This window comes from Garra rufa, chromosome 3, assembly GCF_049309525.1.
Source record: "Garra rufa chromosome 3, GarRuf1.0, whole genome shotgun sequence".
Lineage (NCBI taxonomy): Eukaryota > Metazoa > Chordata > Actinopteri > Cypriniformes > Cyprinidae > Garra > Garra rufa.
Window position 1 is genome coordinate 17,751,884 of NC_133363.1, and position 26,242 is coordinate 17,778,125.

The 26,242-nt window shown below is 35.2% G+C and overlaps 2 protein-coding genes across 3 annotated transcripts; one reads left to right on the forward strand and one right to left on the reverse strand.

Moving 5' to 3' along the window:
- Positions 1-24,794, forward strand: LOC141330974 (SH3 domain and tetratricopeptide repeat-containing protein 1). 2 transcript variants are annotated; one of them, XM_073835788.1, is made up of 18 exons: positions 1-352; positions 2,118-2,183; positions 2,930-3,060; positions 3,150-3,255; positions 3,827-3,967; positions 4,084-4,282; positions 4,374-4,450; positions 6,246-6,438; positions 6,544-6,674; positions 9,754-9,786; positions 10,756-11,669; positions 12,974-13,730; positions 15,418-15,598; positions 16,510-16,660; positions 19,965-20,087; positions 20,272-20,422; positions 20,664-20,860; positions 23,415-24,794. In XM_073835788.1, the coding sequence occupies exons 1-18, from the start codon at positions 208-210 to the stop codon at positions 23,679-23,681; spliced, it is 3,963 nt and encodes a 1,320-aa protein (XP_073691889.1). In that variant the 5' UTR covers positions 1-207; the 3' UTR covers positions 23,682-24,794. The 2 variants fall into 2 exon arrangements, with proteins under 2 accessions (XP_073691889.1, XP_073691888.1); XM_073835787.1 differs by having other exon boundaries at positions 2-352; positions 6,243-6,438; positions 23,415-24,793.
- Positions 6,687-9,523, reverse strand: LOC141330975 (gametocyte-specific factor 1). Its single transcript, XM_073835789.1, has 6 exons — positions 9,384-9,523; positions 9,187-9,284; positions 7,774-7,900; positions 7,592-7,675; positions 7,325-7,394; positions 6,687-7,183 (listed from the first exon to the last, which is right to left on the reverse strand). The coding sequence occupies exons 1-6, from the start codon at positions 9,445-9,447 to the stop codon at positions 7,096-7,098; spliced, it is 531 nt and encodes a 176-aa protein (XP_073691890.1). The 5' UTR covers positions 9,448-9,523; the 3' UTR covers positions 6,687-7,095.
- Positions 24,795-26,242: the final 1,448 nt, after the last annotated feature.

Genomic DNA, 26,242 nt, shown 5'->3' on the forward strand with positions numbered 1-26,242 from the left:
GACCTGTTGCCTGTTCGCAAGACTACTTTGTTCTGGACATTTACTGTCGCCTTGACCATTAAGGACAGGAGTCCCTGCAGTCTTATGATGTAACAAACGCTCTTAAAATCAGTTCCGCCACCTGTGCGCTTTTATTTGGTGACAGTACGATGAGCGCGTGATCGAGAGCGCGCAGCCATTCGCTTCTCCTCTCGGAACTGTAACGGGATGTCAGCCGCTGTTCGTAGAAACTCGTCCAAAACCGGGGGCGGCGTGGAGTCCGATCCGAATGGAATTCGGACGATACGCAGAGAGCTGTCGAATGAGTACACGCACAATGAATTGGATAATATTATGAAGTCTTCATCTAGAGGTAGGGACGTGGGTGAGCAGCACGACCGCCATAGAGAATTAAAATATCAAGTGTGTTTCTTAAAATATTTGTAATGTATTCTTATGCTAGTGAACGTATAAAGTTGATCTTACGTTTTGAATAATAGCTATACTGTATGACCATTCAGCTGCCTTGATACTGGATAAGTATTTTCTATTAAAATAATTTATAAATATGAAAATAATTTAATTTTCCTTTATAAAAAATAAAATAAAATAAGGAAACATAAGGGAGAAACTTAAATAAATGTAGTGATTTGGTTTGAGCAGGTGTTGCTCTCTAAGCGATATGCAATGACTTCTACAGTTGAGGTCAAAAGTTTACATACACCTTGCAGAATCTGCAAAATGTTAATTATTTGACCAAAATAAGAGATCGTACATAATGTTATTTTTGTATTTAGTTCTGACCTGAGTAAGATATTTCATATAAAAGACGTTTATATATAGTCCACAAGAGAAAATAATAGTAGAATTTATTAAAAATGACCCTGTTTAAAAGTTTACATACACTTGCTTTAGAAGGAAACACAATGCATTAAGAGCTGGGGGTGAAAACGTTTTGACATTTGAAGATCAGGGTAAATTTAAAATGTATTCTGTAGCTTCTGAAGGGCAGTACTAAATGAAAAAAATATGATATTTAGGCAAAATAAGTAAAATTCATTCTGTTCAAAAGTTTACACCCCTGGCTCGTAATGCAACATGTTTCCTTCTGAAGCATCAGAGAGCATTTGAACCTTTTGTAATAGTTGAATATGAGTCCCTCAGTTGTCCTCAGTGTGAAAAGATTGATGTTAAAATCATACAGTCATTGCTGGAAAAAGCAATGACTGTCAAATACACAAAAATGCTGAGAAACAAAAGAATTTGTGCGACCTGAAGGATTTTCTAAAGAACAATGAGCAGTTTAATTGTTCAGGACAAACAAGGGAGTCATGAACAACTATCACTAAACAAAAATAAAATAAAAATACAGCTGTGGATCATTCAGGTAACCATACAGTATTAAGAATCAAGATTGTGTAAACTTTTGAACGTGGTAATTTTTATAAATTCACCTATTATTTTCTCTTGTGGACTATATGTAAACATCTTTTGTGTGAAATGTCATAATTAGGTCAGTACTAAATAAATAAAAAAAACATGCATTTTGTATGATCCCTCTTATTTTGCTAAAATAATTCACATTTTGCAGATTCTGCAAGGTGCATGCAAACTTTTGACTTTATTTGTAAGCACAGAAAACTATTATTGTTTTAGATTTATGAACACTGTGTCAGTTGGTAATTATTTCATTGAACTTTTCTGTGTCCTTCACTTTCCATCCTGTTGGTCTTTTGTAAAATCCCTGAAACTAACAATGGCATCATCCTCCAGGAAGTGACATCACCATCAATAGACCTTTATATAAGCAATGGATTTAACAGATTGTGTGATATTTTGTGGTTTGTTTCTAAAACATTCAAAAGATCAGTTATGAAAGTTGACACCCTCATGTAAACTACCTCTACATCCCACACTACTAAATGGCTAACAGGTCTCTCCATCCTGTTAGTTTGTTGTAAAGGTAAATAAGTTAGAATGAATAAAGTTTGTATGTCTGGACTTGACCAGTATTTCCAAAAACCTGGACAATACAATTATATGAATCTAGCAAAGTGTTAAAATGGTACATCATAACAGAAATTACCCACATCATTGTTGGGACCAAGATTAAGGAAGTGTGTATTTTTTTTTTATAGATTTTAAGACCTCAAGAGGAAGTATCAAAGGTACTTCAGGAGCTTCAGATGAAAATATACCAACAGGTGAACCTAGCTGTTCATATACAAAACTAACAACTTCTTAATACACTGTAAATGATGTGAATAAATCCTGATAAAGCCAAATACTTTGTAACTGTCCGGAGTTGGCAGTTCTTGGACAGTTTCTGCGACAATTTATTCACCCTCATGTCATTCCAAACCTGTATGACTTAACAGAACACTAAAGAAGATATTCCAAAGAATGTTGGGAGCTAAACAGTTTTGGTGACCATAGACCTCCATTGTACAGTTACTGAGAGATTTCTCAAAATATCTTCTTTTATGTTCCACAGTAGAAGTAAAGGGTGAGTAAATGACAGAATTTACATTTTCAATGGACTATTCTTTTGTTAAACTCTACACTGCTTTGGTGACACTCAAAAAAGTGTAACTTTTAGAGATCATACATTGGACTTTACAAAGCCCATTGACTGTCATTTATTAACCCTCTCTGTTAAACACAGCAGTGGAACATCACATGATTATGGTAAAATACAAAATCTAAACTGAACTGAACCGTAAATATTGCTCTTGTGAAGAATGGTTAAGATTATAACTGAATATAGTAGAACTACACCTGGAATTTACAGCAGTATAAAGGTTTGGTTTATTATGTGACCTTACATTAACTGGCCTCTTTACATCACTGAATCACTTTCCTTACACATTTACTAAAGCTAACTGGAATATTTTCATCTGGAGGCTGATCTGTAGATAGTGTTAACTATATACCCCGTTTCCTGTTGCAGTTTTGGCTATGCAGCTGGCTATGGTGGAGGGGCCAGATCGACTTCCTGCTGATGAGGGCACACAGGAAGTGCTTTGCAGGAAACTTTGTGTGCTGGAAGCTGACCTCTCAGGGGTCGTGACCTTAATCTCTGTATGGTCATCTCTATTTGGATATTCAAAACTTTTCTGAAATGTATTTCAGATAAATACACATTTAACATTTGTTTCCCTGTCTTGCAGGAACTCTCTGCTCATTTTGTATCCATCAACAGTGAGGAAAGGACTATATTTATCACTTTTAAAACTCTTGAAGAAATATGGAAGTTCAGCACATATTACAAAATGGGTCTGTTCTTATATACTGTTGTATGATACTGCATTTATTAATAATGTCAAGTACTGTAGTGTTTTTGTAAATAGCTGAGTCTGGAATGCTACCAAATGTTTAGAATAATTTCGATTTAAAAAAAAGTATTTTTGCTCACTAAGGCTACATTTATTTGACTAAACTACAGTTAAATGTTAATATTGTAAAATTATTATTACAGAAATTATTATACTATGCTGATTAGGTGCTCAAGAAACATTTATTTTTATTATCAATGTTGAAAACATGTAGAAAACCATGATACACTACCATTCAAATGTTTGGTTAAGTAAGATTAAAACAATGAAATTAATAATTTAATTTGACAAAGATTAAATAAATTGATCTAGAATGACAGTAAAGACATTTGTAATGTTAAAGAATATTTCTATGTCAAATAAATGCTGGTCTTTTTGAATGTTCTATTTAACAAATCCAAAATGGATAATAATTAGAAGCAATATTAATATATTTCTAAAGGATCAATAATCAGTGGTATATATTAAAAGCTAAATATCTCCTAAGACTTTCAAAATGTAATTTCCACCAGGCTTCTTGGGTCAGTGTATGGAAAACCTTCTCATGAACCAAGAGTTCTGGTTAATCACCCTCGATCAACATTCAGGAATTGAGATCTCAATCAAGGAAGAGACACTAAATCTGATGTATAAGGGCTTTCTAATGCAAGAAGGTAAAGGATACTGTTTATGAACACTATATACTGACATTCACTTTAGAAATAGACTGGCACATGTATAAGGGAATATTGCTGCTTTTTGTAATAAAGCAATATTTTTTACTTTTTAGGGTCTTTCTTTGGATGCTGCACAGTAAATCAGATGTTTGATAGCTCTACGTCAGGTAGCGACCTTTATCTGGAGAAGGGGGATATCGCTCTGTTTGAGCCTCCATTCCTAGGATCAGGATGGACAGTGATGTCACTTGCAGATGGGGCTAGAGGAACTAAACCAAAAACAGCTCTGGAGCCGGTCATTCCCTTTCATGAGTATGTCACCTTCTAAATTTCCTGATTTATTGTGATAAAACCAACAGAGCATCCACAACCTAAAAACAATTGATTTGTTTTACTTCCCAAGGTGGTTTCTTAAGTCCTGCCCAGAGACGGTATTAGTGGGTGGTGGGAAGGACACCAGTGACCTTCCCTTTCAGATTGGTGAGAAAATGTTGTTTCATTTTAATTTTGCACATACAGACACACACTAACAAACAAATAACAAAAAATGCTACAATACTGTAGATGACTGAAAACATACTCTTATGTCACATTTGTAACTTTAGATTCTTAAGAATTAGGAATTTCACAAAAGGCTATATGGTCAACGGTTACAATTGTTACAAAAAAGGAAAATTCTTAGTTCAAAAGATATAGAGCAAGAAATTGAGGATAAATGAAGAGAGGAAATTGATGTAAGCTGCAAACAAAATCTGGAGGCTTTAGTCTATGATTTATATATTTAGAAGATTATGGTATATGTTTTATATAACTGCTTTAAATTACTTTTTCTACATCAATCTACACTCCATACACCATAATGTCAAAACAAAAAAAAAAACTGGGTTTTAACATTTTTGCAAATTTATTACAAATAAAAAAACTTGTATGATTCTATTGCATAAGTATTCATACTCTTGTCTGGAGCAGTTGAAATTTAGCTCAGGAGCATTCATATTTGCTTGTAAATGTTACTATGCTTCAAATGAAGTTAACCTAAGACATATTCAATTGAATGGGTATGATTTGGAAAGACACATCTTAATAAAATGTCAAACAGCTGAAAATTCATATTAGACCTAAAACCAAGCCCTGAGTTAAAAAAAACTGACTTTAGAGCTCAGAAACAGGATTATGTCAAGCCACACATCTGAGGAGAAGTTCAGAAAAAATTCTGCTGCACTAAAGGTTCACAGAAGCAATTAGTCTTGACTAAAAGTTTGAAACAACCAGGACTTCTCCTAGAGCTGAGCAATTGATGGAGAAGGGCTATGGTTAGAGTGGTGACAAAGAACCTGATGGTGACTCTCGTTGAGCTCCATGACCATAGAGAAACCTACAGAAGGACAAACATGACTGCAAACCTCTACTGACTCAGACCTCTACTCAGTGAAGACACATGAAAACCCACTTGGAATTTGCAACAAAGCACCTGAGGAACTCTTAAATTGTGAGAAACAAGATTCTCTGGTCTGATGAACCTCAATTCCAAGCATCATGTTTCTAGGGAATTAGGCACTGCCTATCACCTGCACAGTAGCATCCCAACAGTAATGTGTGGTGGTAGCAGCCTCATGCTCTGGGGCTGATTTTCAATAGCAGGGACTGAGGGACTCATCAGAGTAAAAGGAAAGCTCAGTGCACCAAAATATTGAGAAACCCAGTCCAGAGCATTCAGAACCTTAGACTGGGCAGAAGGTTCACCTTCCAGCAGGACAATGAACCTAAACACACAGCAAGAGTGGCTTATAGACAACTCTGTGAATGTCCTTGAGTGGCCCAGTCAGAGCCTGGGCTTGAACCCAATCAAACTTTTCTAGTGAAACCTGAAAATGTACGTCTGTCCCCATCCAACCTGACTAAGCTTGAGAGGTAAACAGGTAAGGAGAAGTTAAATGCCAAATCTTGCTGTGCAAAGCTTGTCACATCATCCCCCCAAAAAGACTTAAGGCTGTAAAGGTGCTTCAGCTAAGTACTGAGTTAAGGGTATGAATACTTATGCAATGTACTTATTTCAGTAGTTTATTTTTAATAAATTTACTAAGTTGTGACAATTATGGTGTATGGAGATTGATGTGGCGGAAAAAATTAAAGCAGTTTAACATATGGCAGCAACATAACAAAACATAAAAACTAAGGGGTATGAATACTATTGCAATGAACTGTATATATACCTATATATTGCCATCATCACAATTTAACTTTACCACTATTGTAACAATATCTTTCACAGCAGTAGGGGTATGTGAGGCCACAGAAGATTATGATGCAGATGGGCCAGATGAACTGAGTTTCCAGGCTGGTGAACGCATCATCACCCTGGGCCTGCTGGTGGCCTGTTTTGATTGGTTTATGGGAAAACTGGAGAGAACTGGGGAAATTGGACTTGTCAAAACCAACCTGGTCAAAACAACCGGTTCATTTTGTGAGTAAGTGCTTGTGTAATTTTATAAATATTTCAAGTAGTACTTCTGTTGTGTGGTTTGTCTTTACAGTTTTACTCATGATAACTTTATCCTGCGCTTACATCATAGACCATCTGACATATTCCTGAAAGACGAGGACAGACAAATTGTTACCTTGGATCAGGAGAAAATTAAAGAGGACACTATTGCTTTATTGAAGAAAACATGCCAGTCTGATGTTGGCACAAACTACAAACTTGGTAAGGCTCGCACGGATTTGTAATTTTCATCTTAACATTTTCATAAATTAAGTTTTATTTGCTTTTACAAAGGCTATGAACACTTTTTTTGTCTAAGAAAAAACTACTAACAGTTTTACAAAAAGAGGTTTCTAATAGACCACAGAGGTAGAATTACAAGCAACTATGACAACACAAAACACGTCAACTAAAGTATATATCCTGGTCGTAAGCTTTTCTTATGTGTGGTGTAAACACAGCTAAGAACCTAAACCATTATTACTGCTCCACCTTGGGAAACTAAACTAAAGATTAGGAAACTAATTTGTCACTGCAAGAACTAGTGGCCTACGCAAGAAATGCTAGAACAAGCAACCAGCACAATCAGGATTCAATGTAATTTGTACAGGAATATTCCTAACATGGCAGACATATTAAAAACTCAAAAATCAGTACAGCTGTTTATCCATGGAAGAACTCGTGGTGCTCTGAGACCAGCAATAACATTGCTGGAGGTGCTGGTGTTTTCCCTAAAACAAAGAGAGATGATGTGGTCATGATTCTGTTTTTTTTTTTTTTTAAATGATCCATTACCAACTATAGAAAAATCCAGAAGTCTAAATGCTACTGCATATGATTCAGTTATGGTGTTACGTTAGATTTAAACTGACCTGTCCTGAGGAAGTGATTTGGATACATCCCAGATAAAAGATGGCGCTGACGTTGCATGCTTGTCCACCTCTGTAAGACACTCTGATGTTAACTTATGCTCATTCAAAAGTTCATTTTATCTTGACTGTACAGCACCATAACTGTGCTATCAAAGCCACATTTCAAACGCCATATGAGAAATAACTATTAGTACAACTGCAAGTTGTAAAAAAAAAAAAAAAAAATCACAATTTACTATTAACTCAAGATACGGATGTGAGTCTTACCTTCATCCCAGTCTTCATCACACACAGGGGCGGTCCAAGTGCTCACTGGGATTTGAAACTTGCTATCAGTCTTGTCACTGGCCACTGCCAATGAACATTACAAAGGAATCAGGTTCATTATACATGAAGTGTGTCTGTAATAATCCAACATTACGAAGGTCAAAGGGTTAAACGGAGCTTACCGGAGGTGTCATTAACAGAGCATCGGTCCACACAAGTTGAGATGTGATGAGACAGCTCATGTTTTCTCATCAAATGCCGTGCATTGAATGGACAAGTCCATAATTCACCGATTAATTCAGGATGATTCTACAAATGACATGATCTTCCAGTGAAAATGACAGCCTCTTTCTGGACTAATCCAATTACAGCGGTGCCCAAAATGATTAGAACACTAGTATTTTAAGCAGCTAAAAAATGGTTTTAAGCCAGTTATTTCTCTTTTTTTGCTGTAGTGTGTCAGTAGGAAATATCAATTTACATTTCCAAACATTCGTTTTGCCATTAATTGTAACAATCCACTGAGATTTTTGTTTGTGCAAGGAGTCTGACAACAGCCAGTGCTCCTGATGAGATCTGATCTCTTCATCATCCATGTCTGGAATGACATAAAGAAACAGAACAAACTGAGACAGACTAAATCCAGAAGAACTGTGGTAACATCTCCAAGATGCTTCAAGAAACCTGGAAGTGCAAAGCTACAGTACTGTTAAAAGTTTTAGGCACTTGTGTAAAAATGCTGTAAATGAGGATACTGTCAAAAATTATGTAATAAATAGATTTTATTTGTCAATTAACTTCTATTAATTAAATTAAATCAACATTTGGTGTGACCATATTTTGCGTTTAAAGCAGCTTTTGCCCTAGGTGCACTTGCGCATAGTTTTTCAGGTAGCTTTTTAGGTTGCCACAGTTCTTCTGGATTTAGTCTGTCTCAATTTGTTCTCACTGGATTATTACAATTAACGGCAAAATGAATGTTTGAAAATGCAAACTGATATTTCCTGCTGACAAACTTCAGCAAAAGACAGAAATAACCATTTCATCTTATGATGAAAATACTAGTGTTCTACTCATTTTGGCCACCACTGTATTTTAACTCTGCCCCTATCTTACAGTCGACTGCAAGCTATTATTCAGATCTGCCTCCCTCCAATAATCAAAAACCGACTGACAGAACATCAGCTTGCATTGAACCACAAGAAAAGTGTTAAATGTTTAAGCTACAGACATCAAATCTGCTTTATCAGACTCATTAGACTTAGTATTTATTATATTTATTAAAATGTAAACATAAAATAGCTACTGAATCACATACATTCTAGTAAGGCAGCTGTCATACTGTAGCTGTCAAATGACAGATTCTCCCGTTCTTTTTCCTTCAAGTGGACCATTTACAGTACTGTACATTTTGTAGGCCTACATTTGGAATATGCGTTTTTAGCATTTTAATTCACGTTCTTTAAAACCTTTCATTGGTTGAGACCTAATAATAGCTCATAACAGAAAACTGTGTGGATGAATAAATAAAAAAGTAAGAGGGATTTAATTGGCGGTACTGTAATGATTTGTTGTGGAGGCTTCTGTACACCCACCTTCCTGCATTTGATGAGATGGTAGGGAAACCGGCAGGCCCGGATCAGATGATGTGGGTCATAGGGGCACAACAGCAGTTTGTCAGGGTTGCAAAAATCTGTAAAACCCGTAATAATGAAAGCTATTTAAGTAACACAATCCGTCTTTGTTAGTGCTGATGTTATTAGCGCTCCATCTGGCCTATGTGCGGTTTTACCTTGAGCTTCTTCCCATCGTGGAGCTGTGACAACGGCCTTACGTTCGTTGCTTTTCTTCGGCATCTCTCTGATACACTGTCCAGCGGTTTTAAATGCTAAAACAGAACGTCATTATCACTAAAACAGTCATGTGCTCGTTAATCGCTATGCTCATCAAAACAAAACTTTAGTAACGGTAAAGGCTAAAGTGCCGTGTAGCCTAATCAATAGTAGTTCTAGAAGCACCTGATGTGATTTACAGCATTCAGCCACTTGAGGCGCTAAAGCGCAACGAAATGAACTAACGTGGCAGGAAACATGATTTGCTTTGTTTTTACATTTCTTTTTTCATTTGTTTAATTTAACAAACGTTTGTTTTACATACCACAGATCTGGCTAAAGAAATTCCAGGATCAGTTCAAAGTAAGTAAATACACTACCAGTCTAAAGTTTTTTAACAGGAAGATTTTTAATGTTTTTATTTAAAGAAGTCTCTTCTGCTGACCAAAATATAGCAAAAGCAGTAATATTGTGAAATATTTTAACTATTTAACTGCTTTCTATTTGAATATATGTTAAAATGTAATTTATTCCTGTGATCAAAGCTACATGTTCAGCACCACTCACACAGTCTTCATTGTCACATGATCCTTCAAAAATCATTCTAATATGCTGATTTTTTTATTATCAATATTTAAAACAGTTGAGAACATTTCTTTTAGGATTCTTTGATGAATAGAAAGATCCATTAACATTATACACTATATCATTCAAAAGCTTTGGGGGAAAGAAATTTTAGAAATTTAGCAAGGATGCTTTTAATGGATCAAAAGTGATGTTAAAAACATTTATAATCTTACAAAAGATTTATATTTTAGATAAATGCTTTTCTTCTGAACTTTCCATTCATCAAAGAAGCCTAAAAAAATATACTCAGCTGCTTTCAACATAATAATAATAGTAAATGTTTTTGAGCAGCAAATCAGAATATTAGAATGATTCCTGAAGGATTGTGTGACACAGGAATCGCAGAAATAAATTACATTTTAAAATATATTAAATTAAAAACAGTAATTTTAAGTAGTAAAAATATTTTTTAAAAAGTACTGTGTACTTTGGATCAAATAAATGTAGGCTTAGTGAGCAGAAGAGACTTCTTTAAAAAAAATTCTTACTGTTCAAAAACTTTTGACTGGTAGTGTGTCTGTTCATTGTTTATTTGTTCATTAATTTAGGGCAAATAAAAGTAACAAATTTTGTCATTTTTGTACTAATGTAAAATGACTAATGTCTAGATTGATGCCTAGGATGGGATGATTAAAATAATGATCTGTTTATTTCTCTAATATTTAAACACATATTTATTTATAATTGTATTTTTTTTGTCTCCAGCCAAGACTCATCAGACAGAATTAAACAATCTAAAACAGAAAGCCAAACACATTTTGAGTGAAATAGATGCGTCTCAGAGAAATGATGTTTCATCAGTCAGCATCAAGCAACAGATGAAGAAAGAAGCTGATGATACAGAGTCGTCCCAGGAAACCCCACGTTTTTTTGTCTGCTCAGAGCAGGACAGCACCAGTCCGGATGGACATCACACTCTCCTCTCGTTCTTGAGCAGCCGTGATCATCAGCCAGAGTTCCTGCACTTGTACAGCGCTTACCCAGAATTCCTCATCTCACATTTTGAAGGTCACTCCGATGAGGAGGACATAGTGGCGTATTTAGGCGTAGCCCGAGAACTGGCACGAAAGAAGCGTGTCTCGTGGGCACAGAGCCGAATCTGTTTCCTTCTTGGACAGCTTTGTGCAGGGAGGTCAAAGTTCTCTCAAGCTCGGGTTTATTATGAGGAAGCCTTAAATGTACCCAGAGATAGTTTCACAGATATGTTTCTGCTCTCTGCCATTTACTCCAACCTGGCACTCATCTACCTAACACAGAAGAACCCTGAAAAATGTTTCAGTTTTTCAGAACGCTTGTCTGCTTTGTTAATGGCTGTCCCTGATTGTTTGTTTGGCTGTGAGGACCCTGAGCTATTAAAATATGTACTGAAAAAGGCCGTCCTGGCCAAAAATCAGCCCGCCGAGGCCCGAGCCTGCTTTCTTCTGGCAAAGCTCCACCTGAAGCTTAAAGATGGCATGAGTGCAATCCCGTTCATTGAAAGACTTTTAATCATTGCTGATGAAGTTCCTGAGGCATGTGATGAGACACTAAGCCATGTTTTCCTGGTGTTAGCAAGACTCTACAGTGACCAGAGACTGCCACACTTGGCTGAAAGCTGTGCAAAGAGAGCATCATTTCAGGTCGGTGCTTCACCTTGATAGTGATTTCAGAAAGCACTTATATTAGATAAATTGTAAAATTATTAAAAAAAATAAAAAATAAGTTATATCTAATTACAATAAAAATTAATTGGCATATTAATACATTTTGTTTATAAAAAAATGAATTAAAATTAAAAGATTGACTAAAAAATGAAAAAAAGGAAATAATTTGTCCATTTATTCATTCTCTTTGACATGTGGCAGTACTGTGTTACAGCAAAAATGAAAATAAAATATAATAATAAATAAAATAAAAAATAACACAATACAAACATTACATATGTTTGATTACACATAATACATTAAAAAGTTATTACAATTATTAATTTTTTTAAATTACTTTATTTGATGACTTTAAAATTTAAAAATACACTACCAGTCAAATGTTTTTGAACAGTAAGATGTTTAATATTTTTTAAAGAATTCTCTTCTGCTTACCAAGCCTGCATTTATCTAATCCAAAATACAGCAAAAGCTGTAATAATGTGAAATATTTTTAATATTTTAAATGACTTTCTATGGCTTTCTATTTAAATATTTATTTAAATGTATTATATTCCTGTGATCAAAGCTACATTTTAAGCATCATTTCTCAGAAATCATTCTAGTATGCTGATTCAGAAAACATTTATTATTAGCAATATTTAAAACAGTTGAGTACAGTTTTTTTTTTTCAGGATTTATTGATGAATTGAAAGATCCAAAGATCAGCATTTATCTGAAATAAAAAGCTTTTGTGACATTACACTATACCATTCAAAAGCTTGGAGTCAGTATAATTTTTGGGAAAGAAATTGTAGAAATTAATACTTTTATTCAGCAAGGATGCTTTAAATTGATCAAAAGTGATGATAAAGACATTGGTAATATTACAAAAGTTTTTATTTCAGATCAATGCTGTTGTTCTGAACTTTCTATTCATCAAAGAAACCTGAAAAAATTATACTCTGCTGCTTTCAACATAATAATAATAAATGCTTTTGAGCAGCAAATCAGAATATTAGAATGATTTCTGAAGGATCATTTGACTGGAGTAATGATGCTAAAAATACAGCTTTGAAATCACAGGAATAAATACAATTTTGAAATATATTCAGATAGAAAGCAGTTACTTTAAATGGTAAAAATATTTCAAAATTGTACTGTTTTTCCTGTACTTTGAATCAAATAAATGCAGGTTTGGTGAGCAGAAGAGACTTCTTTAAAAAAACATAAAAAATCTTAGTGTTTCCAAACTTTTGACTGGTAGTGTAAATACTGATAAATACCATTCTCTTTCACAGATAGGAGCCACCGTGTCACACTGTCTTTGTAGTGTCTCGCTATTGTTGGAAAATGCATCAGAGCTGTACGGAGTGGCCATCCCAACACAAGTGGCTCCATACCTGACCCGTGCCGCCGCTTTAGTGCCCTCCAGCGAGCCTGTGCTTGGTCATGTCCACGCTCTGTGTTTGTCCTGGCTCTTCCATAGACACAGTATGCCTGACAGAGCTGTTCGATACATGTCCACTGTCCTCGACCAAAGCGGTATGTCCAGCGTTGGCCATTCAGACACTACTGCTGCTCTCCTCTGGTTGGCGTGGCTGTACATCTGCAACCAGCAACCCGGCACAGCTCTGGAAGTGCTAGACGCTGTGCTGTCGTCGCTCCCTGAGCACTGTACTACTCAGCTGGAAGGAGTGGTTTACAACATGCGGGCCATTTCATACAGACGCTCAGCGGACATCCGACAAGCTGCTGAGAGTTACCGGGCTGCAATTGAGATATGCGAGGAGTTTGAGGATAGACATAACTGGGCCGTAGCACTGGCCAACTTTGGATTCCTGTGTTTGCAAATCAAGGCAAAGAGATTGGCAGAGGAATACCTCACTCAGTCAGTGGAGCTGTTCGCAGAGCTTGAGGATGAAGAGCATGAGCATACTTTTATTTTAGTGCTTCTTGAGTTGGGGAAACACTTTGTTTTCCAAGGAAACCATGAGAATGGAAAGATCTATTACGAATGGGCCCTGCTGATTGCTATGTTTATAAATCACATTGATAGTAAGTGTTTATCACTTATCAAATGTATTAGTGGAGGTATCAATAAGGCGTATCTCTCTACTAAGAACTAGAACAGCTTGATGTAAGAAATTCTATAGTGAGGTATTAGAGTTTGGTTTCTGAATGTATGTAAACATAAATCCACAAATGACTCTATGTTCCTCTATGTCACCCTCATTTCATTCCAAACCAATAGGACTTTCATTCAGTGAACATTTTTAGTAAATCCTGGGAGTTTTCTCTCTATTGACCCTGTTGAAGAGACCAGCATATGCTGGTTAGGTATGTTTTGAAGCATGGCAGATGGTTTGACCTGGTTTAAGGTGGTCCTTAGTTGGTCATGAGCTGGTCCTAAGCAATTAACTCATATCAACCAGCAAATTGGTAAAGACATCATAAAAACAATTTATAGGAATTGAGCACCTTAATCCAGCCCAGTCTTCTGAAGCCAACAGATTTTATTAAGGCTTTTATTTACATACAAACATCGATCAACGCACAAGTTCATTAAATATGGCAAACAGAAAGTCAACTATATCTGACATGCGAGAACAAACCTCATTCGTTTTAGCATTTAGCTCAAACATGCTTTTCAGATGTGAGAACAAACCTCATTGCATTGATCCATGTTATTTAATTGTGCAAAATGAAATTTCTTCAGTTGACTAGGAATTAATCACTAAATTCATATGGATTTCTTTTAATTTCTTCAACTTTTTGAAGCATCAAAGTGTAATGGATTTACAATGGAGAGACCAATCTCAGGTTTCATTGAAAATATCTTCATTTGGGTTTCAAAGGTAAATGAAAGTCGTATGAGTTTGGAATGACATGAGAGTGAATAAATGATGACAGAATTTAAATTTTTGGGTGAACTATTTCTTTAACGTCTGGAAATTAATTGAACCACTTGGCTACATTATAGTATGTCCACATTCAGTCAGTTCTCTGGATAGCATCAATTCCTATCAATTTTGGTGTAGAGTGTTTTCACAATGTGTCATCAGTCGACCATATTGAATGTAAAAAATGCCACTGAATCTAATGAAACTCGCATATTTTGCTGATTATTGCTACTGAAAATGGTTAATTATTGTCCTGGTTTGGGCTGTACTAATCAGTCGGATCATTTTCATTCATTCATTTCGAAAATTAATTTGATCGATCACAACATTTGAAAAAAAAAAAAAACATTTGAAATACTATAGACTGCCAAAAGTTAGAACAAATCAAGGAGAAGAGTGCAAAAAACTTTCTGAGGAATAAAGGGTGTTTGTGGTTGGCCAAACTAAATCAGGATTTCCAGGACAAGAATCTTGACATTTGTGTTTGATCTAATCATTTCCTGTCCGGTAGGTGAAATATTAGGCTAATATCTTAATTACTACTGCTTGTACACATCTTTACCACCTATTAACTTTAGTTTATCAAAATATTGTGCCCCTTCCTGTTTACTAAGTCCTTCTCTATATGATTTAGCAGTTCCACACATTTTTCCAGTGGTTTAGACTGCATAAATTAGCAGAGCAACGTATTCAGTAGTATGCAATCCGTGCATCTGGGTAACTGACCAAATCGTGACATAAGTGCAAACCCTCTATAGCATCATTTTGGGATGGTCTTTCATCAGGTTTGCTGGTCACCAGACTTGCCTCTCAAACATATTTTCTTCTTTGTATGACAACAGGCCAGTTGCAAGCCACACGTCACCTGTGTCAGCTATACGAAGAGGTCTGTCCAGATGAAGCCCAGTGTATCATCTACAACGAGCACCAGCTGAACCTTCTTCAGCGGATTGGAGATAAGAGCTTGGAGGGAGAGATATTGGAGAAGATCAGCCAGCTGTACCTGAACCTTGCTACCGAGAAGTGAGACCTACTTATAATAAGATTTAAGAGAGATGTTCTGAATATACACTGCAATACATGGGATAGTCAATCTGATAGTTTATTGGCTTTCTTCAGTGAAACATAAATGGTTTTATTTTGAGAAATGTCTGTGTTTGTTTGGTAGTTTTCTCCACTATTACAGTTAGTGATCACCTGTGGCCAGCAACTTTCTTCATAATATCTTCTTTTTTTCATAAACAAAAGTCATGTAGGTTTGGAATGATGTGAGGGTGAGTAAATGACGACATTTTAATTTTTGGGTGAATTATCTCTTTAATGTTGATAAATAAAATGAAGTTCTCACTCCATTTAGGTATCCAGAAAAGACTTTGGGCCAGTTTTAATAAACAGGGCAAATTAGCATTAGAGCACAGTTCCATAAAATCGCTGACGAGGGAAAAATTCTGTGTGTGATTTATTAACAGTGCGCACATTTCCATAATGACCAGCACAATCTACCAAGAGAAGCGCAAATTACCACCTGCTTTAAGACATGCTTTTTTGGGAATTAAATAATGGTGCAAATACCACTCATTTGAAGAGCACAAATGTTAAAACGCGTTACGTGATTCATTTTAATACTCTTCTCCCATAAATTTTGTGTCTGAAAGGGAAACACCTAAATGCATATTCAATAAGATCAGCCACAAAAGTAACTGTGTCCACGCCTTTCCAGTGCTAATTCTCCACTGCACGTCTTCAGTAAATCCTGACAGAACTATTTTAATGTCAAAAGACGTTCTAAGTTGGCGCAAGCTGTTAGTAAAACTGGCCTATAGTGGTTTACCCCAAAGGTGTTGGAATAATAATGAGTTGCCATTAGTAATACATCACAAATTATTAAAAATACTTCAGACAGCCTTACTAAAGTTGGTCATGTTGTCTTACAGAGCCAATAGAGCTGCTTTAGATTACACCAAACGGAGCCTAGGCATCTTCATCGACTTGGGAAAAAAACGCAAGGAGGCTCATGCCTGGTTAAAGGCGGGGAAGATTTACCACATCCTCCAACAGACAGAGCTAGTGGACCTCTATGTGCAGGTGAAAACTGACTTCATTCAGTCCTTTACTGCATTTTTTTGGAGTTACTGTTACTGAAACCATTGGCAGGGGATCACTATTGAGAAATTCAAGATTTAAATCAAATTTAAATACGATTATGTAAACTTTGTATACACCTAATTTGTCTAACAGTCAAATTTATGCTAAGTTCTGTCATGAAACTCTAGATGGCACAGGCTGATGGGTCCTTATTGGTGGTGATGATATTCTGATGTTGGTGGTGATGGTGGTGATGATATTCTGAATATCAAACTTATGAGATTCACAGTGTTAAACTACTTGGCACAAGCTGATCAACTGCCCGCTGTTCTTTCAGCATTTTTGTGTTTGAATCATTTCCATCAATGACTGTATGATTTTGAGATCCATCTTTTCACCATGAGGACAACTAAGGGACTCATATGCAACTATTACAGAAGGTTCAAACGCTCACTGATGCTTCAGAAGGAAACAATGCAGAAGGAAACAAAAATTGAATTTTTAAATTTAACTTAATTTGTCTTCTGGGAAACAAGTATCTTCTGTAGCTTCTGAAGGGCAGTACTAAATGAAAAAATGTGATATTTTGGCAAAATAAGAAAAATGTACACGACTTCAGTTCAAAAGTTTACACCCCTGGCTTTTAATGCTTCATGTTTTCTTCTGGAGCATCAGTGAGTGTTTGAACCTTCTGTAGTAGTTGCATATGAGTCCCTCAGTTGTCCTCAGTGTGAAAAGATGGATCTCAAAATCATACAGTCATTGTTGGAAAGGGTTCAAATATACAAAAATGCTAAAAAAAAAAAAAAAGGAAAAAGAATTTGTGGGACCTGAAGAATTTTTCTGAAGAGCAGTGGGCGGTTTAACTGTTCAGGACAAACAAGCTACTCATGAACAACTATCACTAAACAAAAAACACAACTGAGGTAACAACAGAGTGTTAAGAATCATGTAAACTTTTGAACGGGGTAATTTTTATAAATTCAACTATTATTTTCTCTTGTGGACTATATGTTAACATCTTTTATGTGAAATGTCTAGTTCAGGTCAGTACTAAATATAAAATATCATGCATTTTGTATGATCCCTCTTATTTTGGTAAAATAATTTACATTTTGCAGATTCTACAAGGTGTGTCTAAACTTTTGACCTCAACTGTAAATGGCTGGTTAGCTAGAGCATTTTGCAGCACACTTTCAGAGTTCCTCTGAAACCCTTCACCTTCCCCAGCTCCACCTGTATAGATCTGGGTTATTATATACAGGTCCTTCTCAAAAAATTAGCATATTGTGATAAAGTTCATTATTTTCTGTAATGTACTGATAAACATTAGACTTTCATATATTTTAGATTCATTACACACAACTGAAGTAGTTCAAGCCTTTTATTGTTTTAATATTGATGATTTTGGCATACAGCTCATGAAAACCCAAAATTCCTATCTCAAAAAATTAGCATATTTCATCCGACCAATAAAAGAAAAGTGTTTTTAATACAAAAAAAGTCAACCTTCAAATAATTATGTTCAGTTATGCACTCAATACTTGGTCGGGAATCCTTTTGCAGAAATGACTGCTTCAATGCGGCGTGGCATGGAGGCAATCAGCCTGTGGCACTGCTGAGGTGTTATGGAGGCCCAGGATGCTTCGATAGCGGCCTTAAGCTCATCCAGAGTGTTGGGTCTTGCGTCTCTCAACTTTCTCTTCACAATATCCCACAGATTCTCTATGGGGTTCAGGTCAGGAGAGTTGGCAGGCCAATTGAGCACAATAATACCATGGTCAGTAAACCATTTACCAGTGGTTTTGGCACTGTGAGCAGGTGCCAGGTCGTGCTGAAAAATGAAATCTTCATCTCCATAAAGCTTTTCAGCAGATGGGAGCATGAAGTGCTCCAAAATCTCCTGATAGCTAGCTGCATTGACCCTGCCCTTGATAAAACACAGTGGACCAACACCAGTAGCTGACATGGCACCCCAGACCATCACTGACTGTGGGTACTTGACACTGGACTTCAGGCATTTTGGCATTTCCCTCTCCCCAGTCTTCCTCCAGACTCTGGCACCTTGATTTCCGAATGACATGCAAAATTTGCTTTCATCCGAAAAAAGTACTTTGGACCACTGAGCAACAGTCCAGTGCAGCTTCTCTGTAGCCCAGGTCCTGCGCTTCTGCCACTGTTTCTGGTTCAAAAGTGGCTTAACCTGGGGAATGCGGCACCTGTAGCCCATTTCCTGCACACGCCTGTACACGGTGGCTCTGGATGTTTCTACTCCAGACTCAGTCCACTGCTTCCGCAGGTCCCCCAAGGTCTGGAATCGGTCCTTCTCCACAATCTTCCTCGGGGTCTGATCACCTCTTCTCGTTGTGCAGCGTTTTCTGCCACACTTTTTCCTTCCCATAGACTTCCCACTGAGGTGCCTTGATACAGCACTCTGGGAACAGCCTATTCGTTCAGAAATTTCTTTCTGTGTCTTACCCTCTTGCTTGAGGGTGTCAATGATGGCCTTCTGGACAGCAGTCATGTCGGCAGTCTTACCCATGATTGCGGTTTTGAGTAATGAACCAGGCTGGGAGTTTTTAAAAGCCTCAGGAATCTTTTGCAGGTGTTTAGAGTTAATTAGTTGATTCAGATGATTAGGTTAATAGCTCGTTTAGAGAACCTTTTCATGATATGCTAATTTTTTGAGATAGGAATTTTGGGTTTTCATGAGCCATATGCCAAAATCATCAATATTAAAACAATAAAAGGCTTGAACTACTTTAGTTGTGTGTAATGAATCTAAAATATATGAAAGTCTAATGTTTATCAGTACATTACAGAAAATAATGAACTTTATCACAATATGCTAATTTTTTGAGAAGGACCTGTATGCTATTTTTGCGGCAGCATTACAGTATGTCTTAAATACTCACAGCACCATATCGGTTTTGGCCGTAACAATTTCCCGTACTTGCTTTGCAACAGCAATTCAGAAGTGTAGCAGATCTATTCCACCAAGACCAAATAAAATAACATTGTCATATCCATTACCATGCTAAAATCTTAAGAAAGTTGTCCTGAGAAATAAATGTACTTGAGTTAGGAGTATAACAATGGTGATAGAAAATTATAATATAATGACATAATATAATGGTGAGAACACACTACCAACTACTTCAGTGCCTAAAAGCATCCAGTGTGTTAAGTACTAAGGACTTGTAGGAAAAAAGCAATTTGACAGCATGCCATCCCAAAATTGCATTTCAAATATGATGTTGCTTTTCTTTAGCGGTGAATTATAGGCCCATTCTCTACATAACAGGTAGCCCAGGACATGGCTTTAAACACAGGAGACACACTCTTCACCCTGGAGATGTTGGAGGCAGCTGGAGATGTGTTCTTCAACAGTTCACGGGACAGAGAGAAAGCCATCTGCTTTTACAGGGTATGTCATGCACATGTTGTCGAAGAGGGAAGTCTTTCACACTGTGTTGTTACTGCGCTTTGTAAATGTCAGGTCCTTGCTATTTCCTTTTTCTTTATTACAATATTCTTTTATTAGAAAACATTAATCACAATTATAATCCTTCAGTTTGTTTTTACTTTTGCTGTGAATGTGTGTTTATAAGGACCGAGCCCTTCCCATTGCGGTGAAGACGAGCAGTGTGCGCTCTCAGCTTAGGCTCTGTAATAAGCTTTCAGAACTTCTGCTGCAGCTGGGACAGTGTTCAGAGGCCATTGAGTTCACTCAAACAGCATTAGACATTAGCATAAGTCTGGGTAGGTTAACACATGTGCACAAACCCAAGCACACTTAAACCCTGATATGTAGAACTGTGTTATTCATTGCATTATACCGATTTATAGTCCTTCACAGATTGTGGCTTCCTGCCAAATATCTGTTTTGACAATGAAGCACACATGGTAAACTCATGTTCATGACAGTAAAAACAGTTACATCACAGCTAAAAACTTTTAAAGACAGATAACCGTCTTTCCCTGTATGTGTGTATTTTTACAGCTGACCATTTAAATGAACGGGTGGCTTTTCATCGACTCGCCACTTTGTACCACTGTCTGGGTCAGTTTGAGATGGCAGAGCACCACTTTCTGAAAGCCCTGTCTTTGTGCCCCTCACCCCTGCAGTATGATGAGGAAGCCCTGTACTATGTCAGAGTTTACAAAACACTTGGAGACATTATCTTCTATGATGTAAAGGTAAGCCAGTGCATGTGTGCCATTGGTTTAGCCAATGTCAGGCTGGTTGGGATGATAAAACAAGCAATATAAAACTGCATTATAGTGGGATGAATAGCTTTCTTACAGTTGTCACTATATGTGAAGTTGGGACAGGAGTATTTCAAAATTAAATAAAAACATTCATTTTAACTCAGATTTGCAATTCTGAACCAGAAGATGGCAGCCTAGGTACATACTCCACACCTCATTTACATCCACTCAAAGTAGGAAATGCTTTCACATGTAAAACTATAGAGCTTTTATTTTGATGGAAAACTTGAAAAAGTTCTCCTTTGTTGACAACAGATTGATGAATGATAGTCAATACATAGTTAGGAAGATTGTTGTCATGTTTTGCATTTTAAATGCATGTTACAAGTATATAATGAGTTCATGTGGAGCAGCATTTAGCTGCTTTGAGACACTGAAAATATTGGATCATGAGTTGCTCACGTGTAAATGAACACAGTGCTGCGCTTTACTCATGCAGCGACCACTTATTGACTAACTGTCAAGTATCATTGTTTTATAAATGCTCACCATTGCTTGTGTTTTACAAACATTTGGCATTTGGTGAGTTTTAATTTTGGACCCTGGCTAAGCTAGATGCAGTGCGGAAGTTATGGTATCCATTAGGGTATATTATTGATGATAATCGTGATATTTAACAATGAAATATTGTTATTTTCTTCAGTATTGTTTATAACCATGAAAATCAAAAGCACAAACTCCAAAACTCAATAGTAATTAATATTTAAATCTTTTAATAGACAAATAATTGAGTCCCTTAATAACTATAGTGACTAATATTTGAATTTCTTAACAAAAGAATAGGACTCATTTTTGTATGACTAATATTTTAATCTCTTAATAGAACAATACGATTAATATTTTAATCTCTAAATACATCAATAGAATTTATATTTTAGTCTCTTATTAAAACAATAAAACTAATATTTTAATCCCTTAATAACTTAACATTTAAATATAAATGTAATATTTTAATCTGTTAATAGAGCAATACAAGTTATATTTCAGTCACTTAATAGAACAATATGACTAATATTTTAACCTCTTAATAGAACAATGTGACTAATATTTTAATCTCTGAAAAGATCAATAGGGCTAATATTTTAATCTCCTATTAGATCAAAAAGACTAATATTTTAATCTTAACGGAACTTTTATTAACATTTTTAATCTCTTAATAGAACAAGTTCCAACTAATATTTTAATTTCTTTATAGATCAATACAACTGTTTTAATCTCTTAATAGAACAATGCAACTAATATTTTAATATAACAATATAACTAATATTTAAATTCTTTATTAGAACAATAGGACTAATATTTTAGTCTCTTAATAGATAAGTATGTCTAATATTTTAATCTCTTAATAGATCAATAGGGCTACTATTTTAATCTCTTAATAAAACAATATGACTAATATTTTAATCAATTAATAGAACAATATGACTAATATTTGAATCTCTTAATAACAATATTTTAATATCTTAATAGAACAATAAGATCAATATTTAAATCTCTTAATAACAATAACAATATTTAAGTCTCATAATAGAACAACACAACTAATATTTGAATTTTCTAAATAGAACAATAGGACTAAAATTTTAATAGAACAGTACAACTAATATTTTCCTCTCTTAATAGATCAATACAACCAATGTTTTAATTTCTTAATAGAACAATACAACTAATATTTTCATCTCTTAATAGATCAATACAACCAATGTTTTAATTTCTTAATAGAATGATACAACTAATATTTTAATCTCTTAATAAAACCATATGACTAATAATTTTAATCTTCTAATAACAATATTTTAATATCTTAATAAAACAATACAAATATTGTAATCTCTTAATAACAATAACAATTCATATTTTAATTTCTTAAAAGAACAATACAATTAATATTTGAATCTAACATAACAATATGACTAAAATTTTAGTCTCTTGATGAAACTATATGACTAATAATTTTCATCTTCTAATAACAATATTTTAGTATCTTAATAGAACAATACAAATAATACTGTAATCTGTTAACAATAACAATTAATATTTTAATTTCTTAAAAGAACAATACAACTAACATTTTAATCTAATATAACACTATGACTAATATTTTAATCCCTTAATAACTATAGTAACCTATAGTAACTAATATTTTAACCTCTTAATAAAACAGTATGACTAATATTTTAATCTGTAAATAACAATATTTAAAAAATTGAATGCAACAAAACAACTGATATTTTAATATATTAATAGAACAATGAGACCAATATTTTAATATCCTAACAGATAAATATACTTATGTTTTAACTCCTTAATAACAATAACAATTAATATTTAAATTTCTTAATAGAACAATAGGACTAATATTTTAATCTCTTAATAACAATATTTAAATTTTTTAATAGAACAATAGGACTAATATTTTTTTTCCCTCTTAACAGAACAGTAGTGACTACTACTGTAAATCTTCTCTCTCTCTGTGTCCCAGGACCCATTTGATGCTGCTGGCTATTATCACCTGGCGTTGGCTGCTGCTATGGATCTGGGCAACAAGAGGTCACAGCTAGAGCTGTGTACTCAGCTGGCCACCATCTACCACAACTTTCTCATGGACCGTGAACTTTCGTTGTTCTTCTACCAGCGGGCGCGAGCTTTCGCTAATGATCTCCATATTCGCCGCGTCAACCTGGCACCGGACTACAGCTTCAGGACCACAGCCCAGTACAAAAACACAATAACTGGAGCAACAAGATAGAACTGAACTCTAATATGACATGAAACATCCACTGCATGCCTTTTTAATTTGACTTGTGTGTGAATTCGCCATGTTTACTTTTTATTTGCCAGATGTTATGTGTATTCGTTGATTTACGGAATGTCTGACTCATGAGACGTTGATTGGTCCAGCAAGTGTTTACTGGATTGTAAGCAATACAGCTTTCAGACACTGTCCACTTGGCTCAATATCCAAAGTTGGAAGTAACAATCTAAAATTTTCTTTCTTTCTTTTTAATGGAAAATAATTATCACAAATTGTACAATTTGTTGTGTCTGGTTTCCATTCTGTAAAACCTTATTACCTTTGGTTGACATATGCAAGTGATGTCACTGACACATTTTTACCTCAACAAGGGCTGTTCTGTTTGTACTAAGTGTGGAGAATGACAGGAGTTATAGTTTTAAATAAACCTGTTCATGCCTGGTGAAAAACATGACTTAGTCCAAACCCTCCCAGTTCAGTGAAAACAAACCCACTGGCACAGTATAGGGTCGACTGCCTTGCCGGCATTCAGATGTATGTGCTAAAAAGAGACCATATCTCCCTGGTCACCTATAAAAAGTAGATTTAGTGTTTAATTGCTTACAATATAACATGCAAGATAACTCCCTGATGAAGGCTATGTTGCTGAAACAGTTTTTAGAAAGGTTTAATGTGACCAAGCCGCTACAATAAAGGCTTTTTAACTTATTGTATATGAGAGTGCCTTAGATTTTCTCTTGCTTTTTCGAACATGCAAGATAATTTATAACAATACAAACCTTAAGTACTAGTGAGCCCTTGTCAAGATCCTTTTGTTTTTCATCCTAAAAATAGATCTGTTGTTATCCAAGCAGTTCATTATAACTCAGTCCAGATTAAATATATGGGTCAATCAGCAGACCTAGTGCACTGGAGTAAATTGAAATAATGATGTTTGAAGTTATTTTGTGTCAGATCTTTAAAGAAGTACACTTTAGCATACTTATAGTGTGAACTGAATGTAATGTTTATGGTTTTTGTTCATTGCAATTACATTAAATGTATTATAATTTTAATTTATATTAAATGCAGTTGGTTGAACTTAAGAGTGTTTTTGACCCACTTAAGTACATATTTCTACATAATTTCATAATTATCTCTTTTCTTATATTGAAATGTGATTAAAGTATGCTGCAGAATGTACTGAGAAGTGTTTATGGTAAACTAAAATATACTTTCATTTCAGTTTGTATTTAAATTATCCATCTTTTCACACTCAGGATAACTTTATCATTCTACTAAAACTGTGACGTAACTTTCAAGTTTTTTTTTTTTTTGGACCGGAAATGACACAGGCTTCTCCCAGAAGATAATAAGACGACGTACAAGAGGCATCATTGTGGAAAAAATTATTACTCATCTTTTATTTACATTTGAACAAAAAGTGGCATGTCCAAAATTATTCATACCCTTCTCAATAATCAATAGAAAAGCCTTTATTGGCTATTACAGCAATCAATCAAGCTTCCTATAATTGCTGACCAGCTTTTTGCATGCCTCCATTGGTATTTTTGCCCATTCATTCTTTTTTACTTCTCTCACTATCCTCCTGGCCAGCACAGGTGTCACTTTTGGCTTCCGACCACGTCCTGTGAGATTTTTTACAGTGCGGAACGTCTAGATATGGTCTTATAGCCCTTTCCTGACTTGTGAGCAGCGACAATGCGCATCCGCAGGTCCTCAGTGAGCTCCTTTGTCTTAGCCATGACTGTCCACAAACCAACAACAAAGAGCCTCTGTTTTTTTTTTTTTTTTTTTTTTTTTTTTTTTTTTTACCTGTTGAGTTGATTAAAACAGCTGTTCCTATGAATCAGGGTAATTAGGATGCTTTAGAACAGTGTGGACTATTTGGAATAGTATAGCACTTTGGATTTCCCCCTAGACTGTGATGGTTTGCAAAGGGTATGAATAATTTTGGACATGCCACTTTTTGTTTAAATGTAAATAAAAGCTTTTCCACAATAATGCCTCTTGTACATCGTCTTATTATCTTGTGGGAGAAGACTGTGTGATTTCCAGTCAAAAAAAATTGCTGGTTGAATAAAAGTATTTTACTTTACTGTAAGTCAGAATTTGCCAGGGGTATGAATAATTTTGGGCTTGACTGTAGTCAACAAAATGTTATTAATGTAAATGTTAAACAATAATGATCTTTTCTTTTATAGTATATGCCATAATAGTATTTTTTTCTTGAAACAATAACAAAACAATTATTGATTAATAGAATATGTCTTAATTATTAAAAACATGTACTTTTTGTGCCCATTTTTGCCAACAGGATGGTAAATAATATTTTTTGTTTAAAAACATATTTGCTGTTAATGCTCCTCACCTCACAAAATAAAACAAAAGTATGCCAAATATTTAACGTTGCTGTCAAATCATTATATAAAATGACTTCTAACAGGGTGGAATAGAGCATAACAAGGTGGAAAGGTGGAACACCAGTGCTAACAGGTTCAGTGGATGAGCTTTCCGTCATTGTCCTGCATGTTTGCCATCTGTAATGTATGGAA

Coding starts and splice junctions, on each gene's coding strand:
- LOC141330974 (XM_073835787.1), top strand. CDS start 208: ATGTCAGCCGCTGTTCGTAGAAACTCGTCCAAAACCGGGGGCGGCGTG. Junction 20,423..20,663: donor AGACATTAGCATAAGTCTGG/GTAGGTTAACAC, acceptor GTATTTTTACAG/CTGACCATTTAAATGAACGG. Junction 20,861..23,414: donor TTATCTTCTATGATGTAAAG/GTAAGCCAGTGC, acceptor TCTGTGTCCCAG/GACCCATTTGATGCTGCTGG.
- LOC141330975 (XM_073835789.1), bottom strand. CDS start 9,447: ATGCCGAAGAAAAGCAACGAACGTAAGGCCGTTGTCACAGCTCCACGA. Junction 7,901..9,186: donor ATCTCATCAAATGCAGGAAG/GTGGGTGTACAG, acceptor TGTCATTTGTAG/AATCATCCTGAATTAATCGG. Junction 7,184..7,324: donor AAATCACTTCCTCAGGACAG/GTCAGTTTAAAT, acceptor TCTTTGTTTTAG/GGAAAACACCAGCACCTCCA.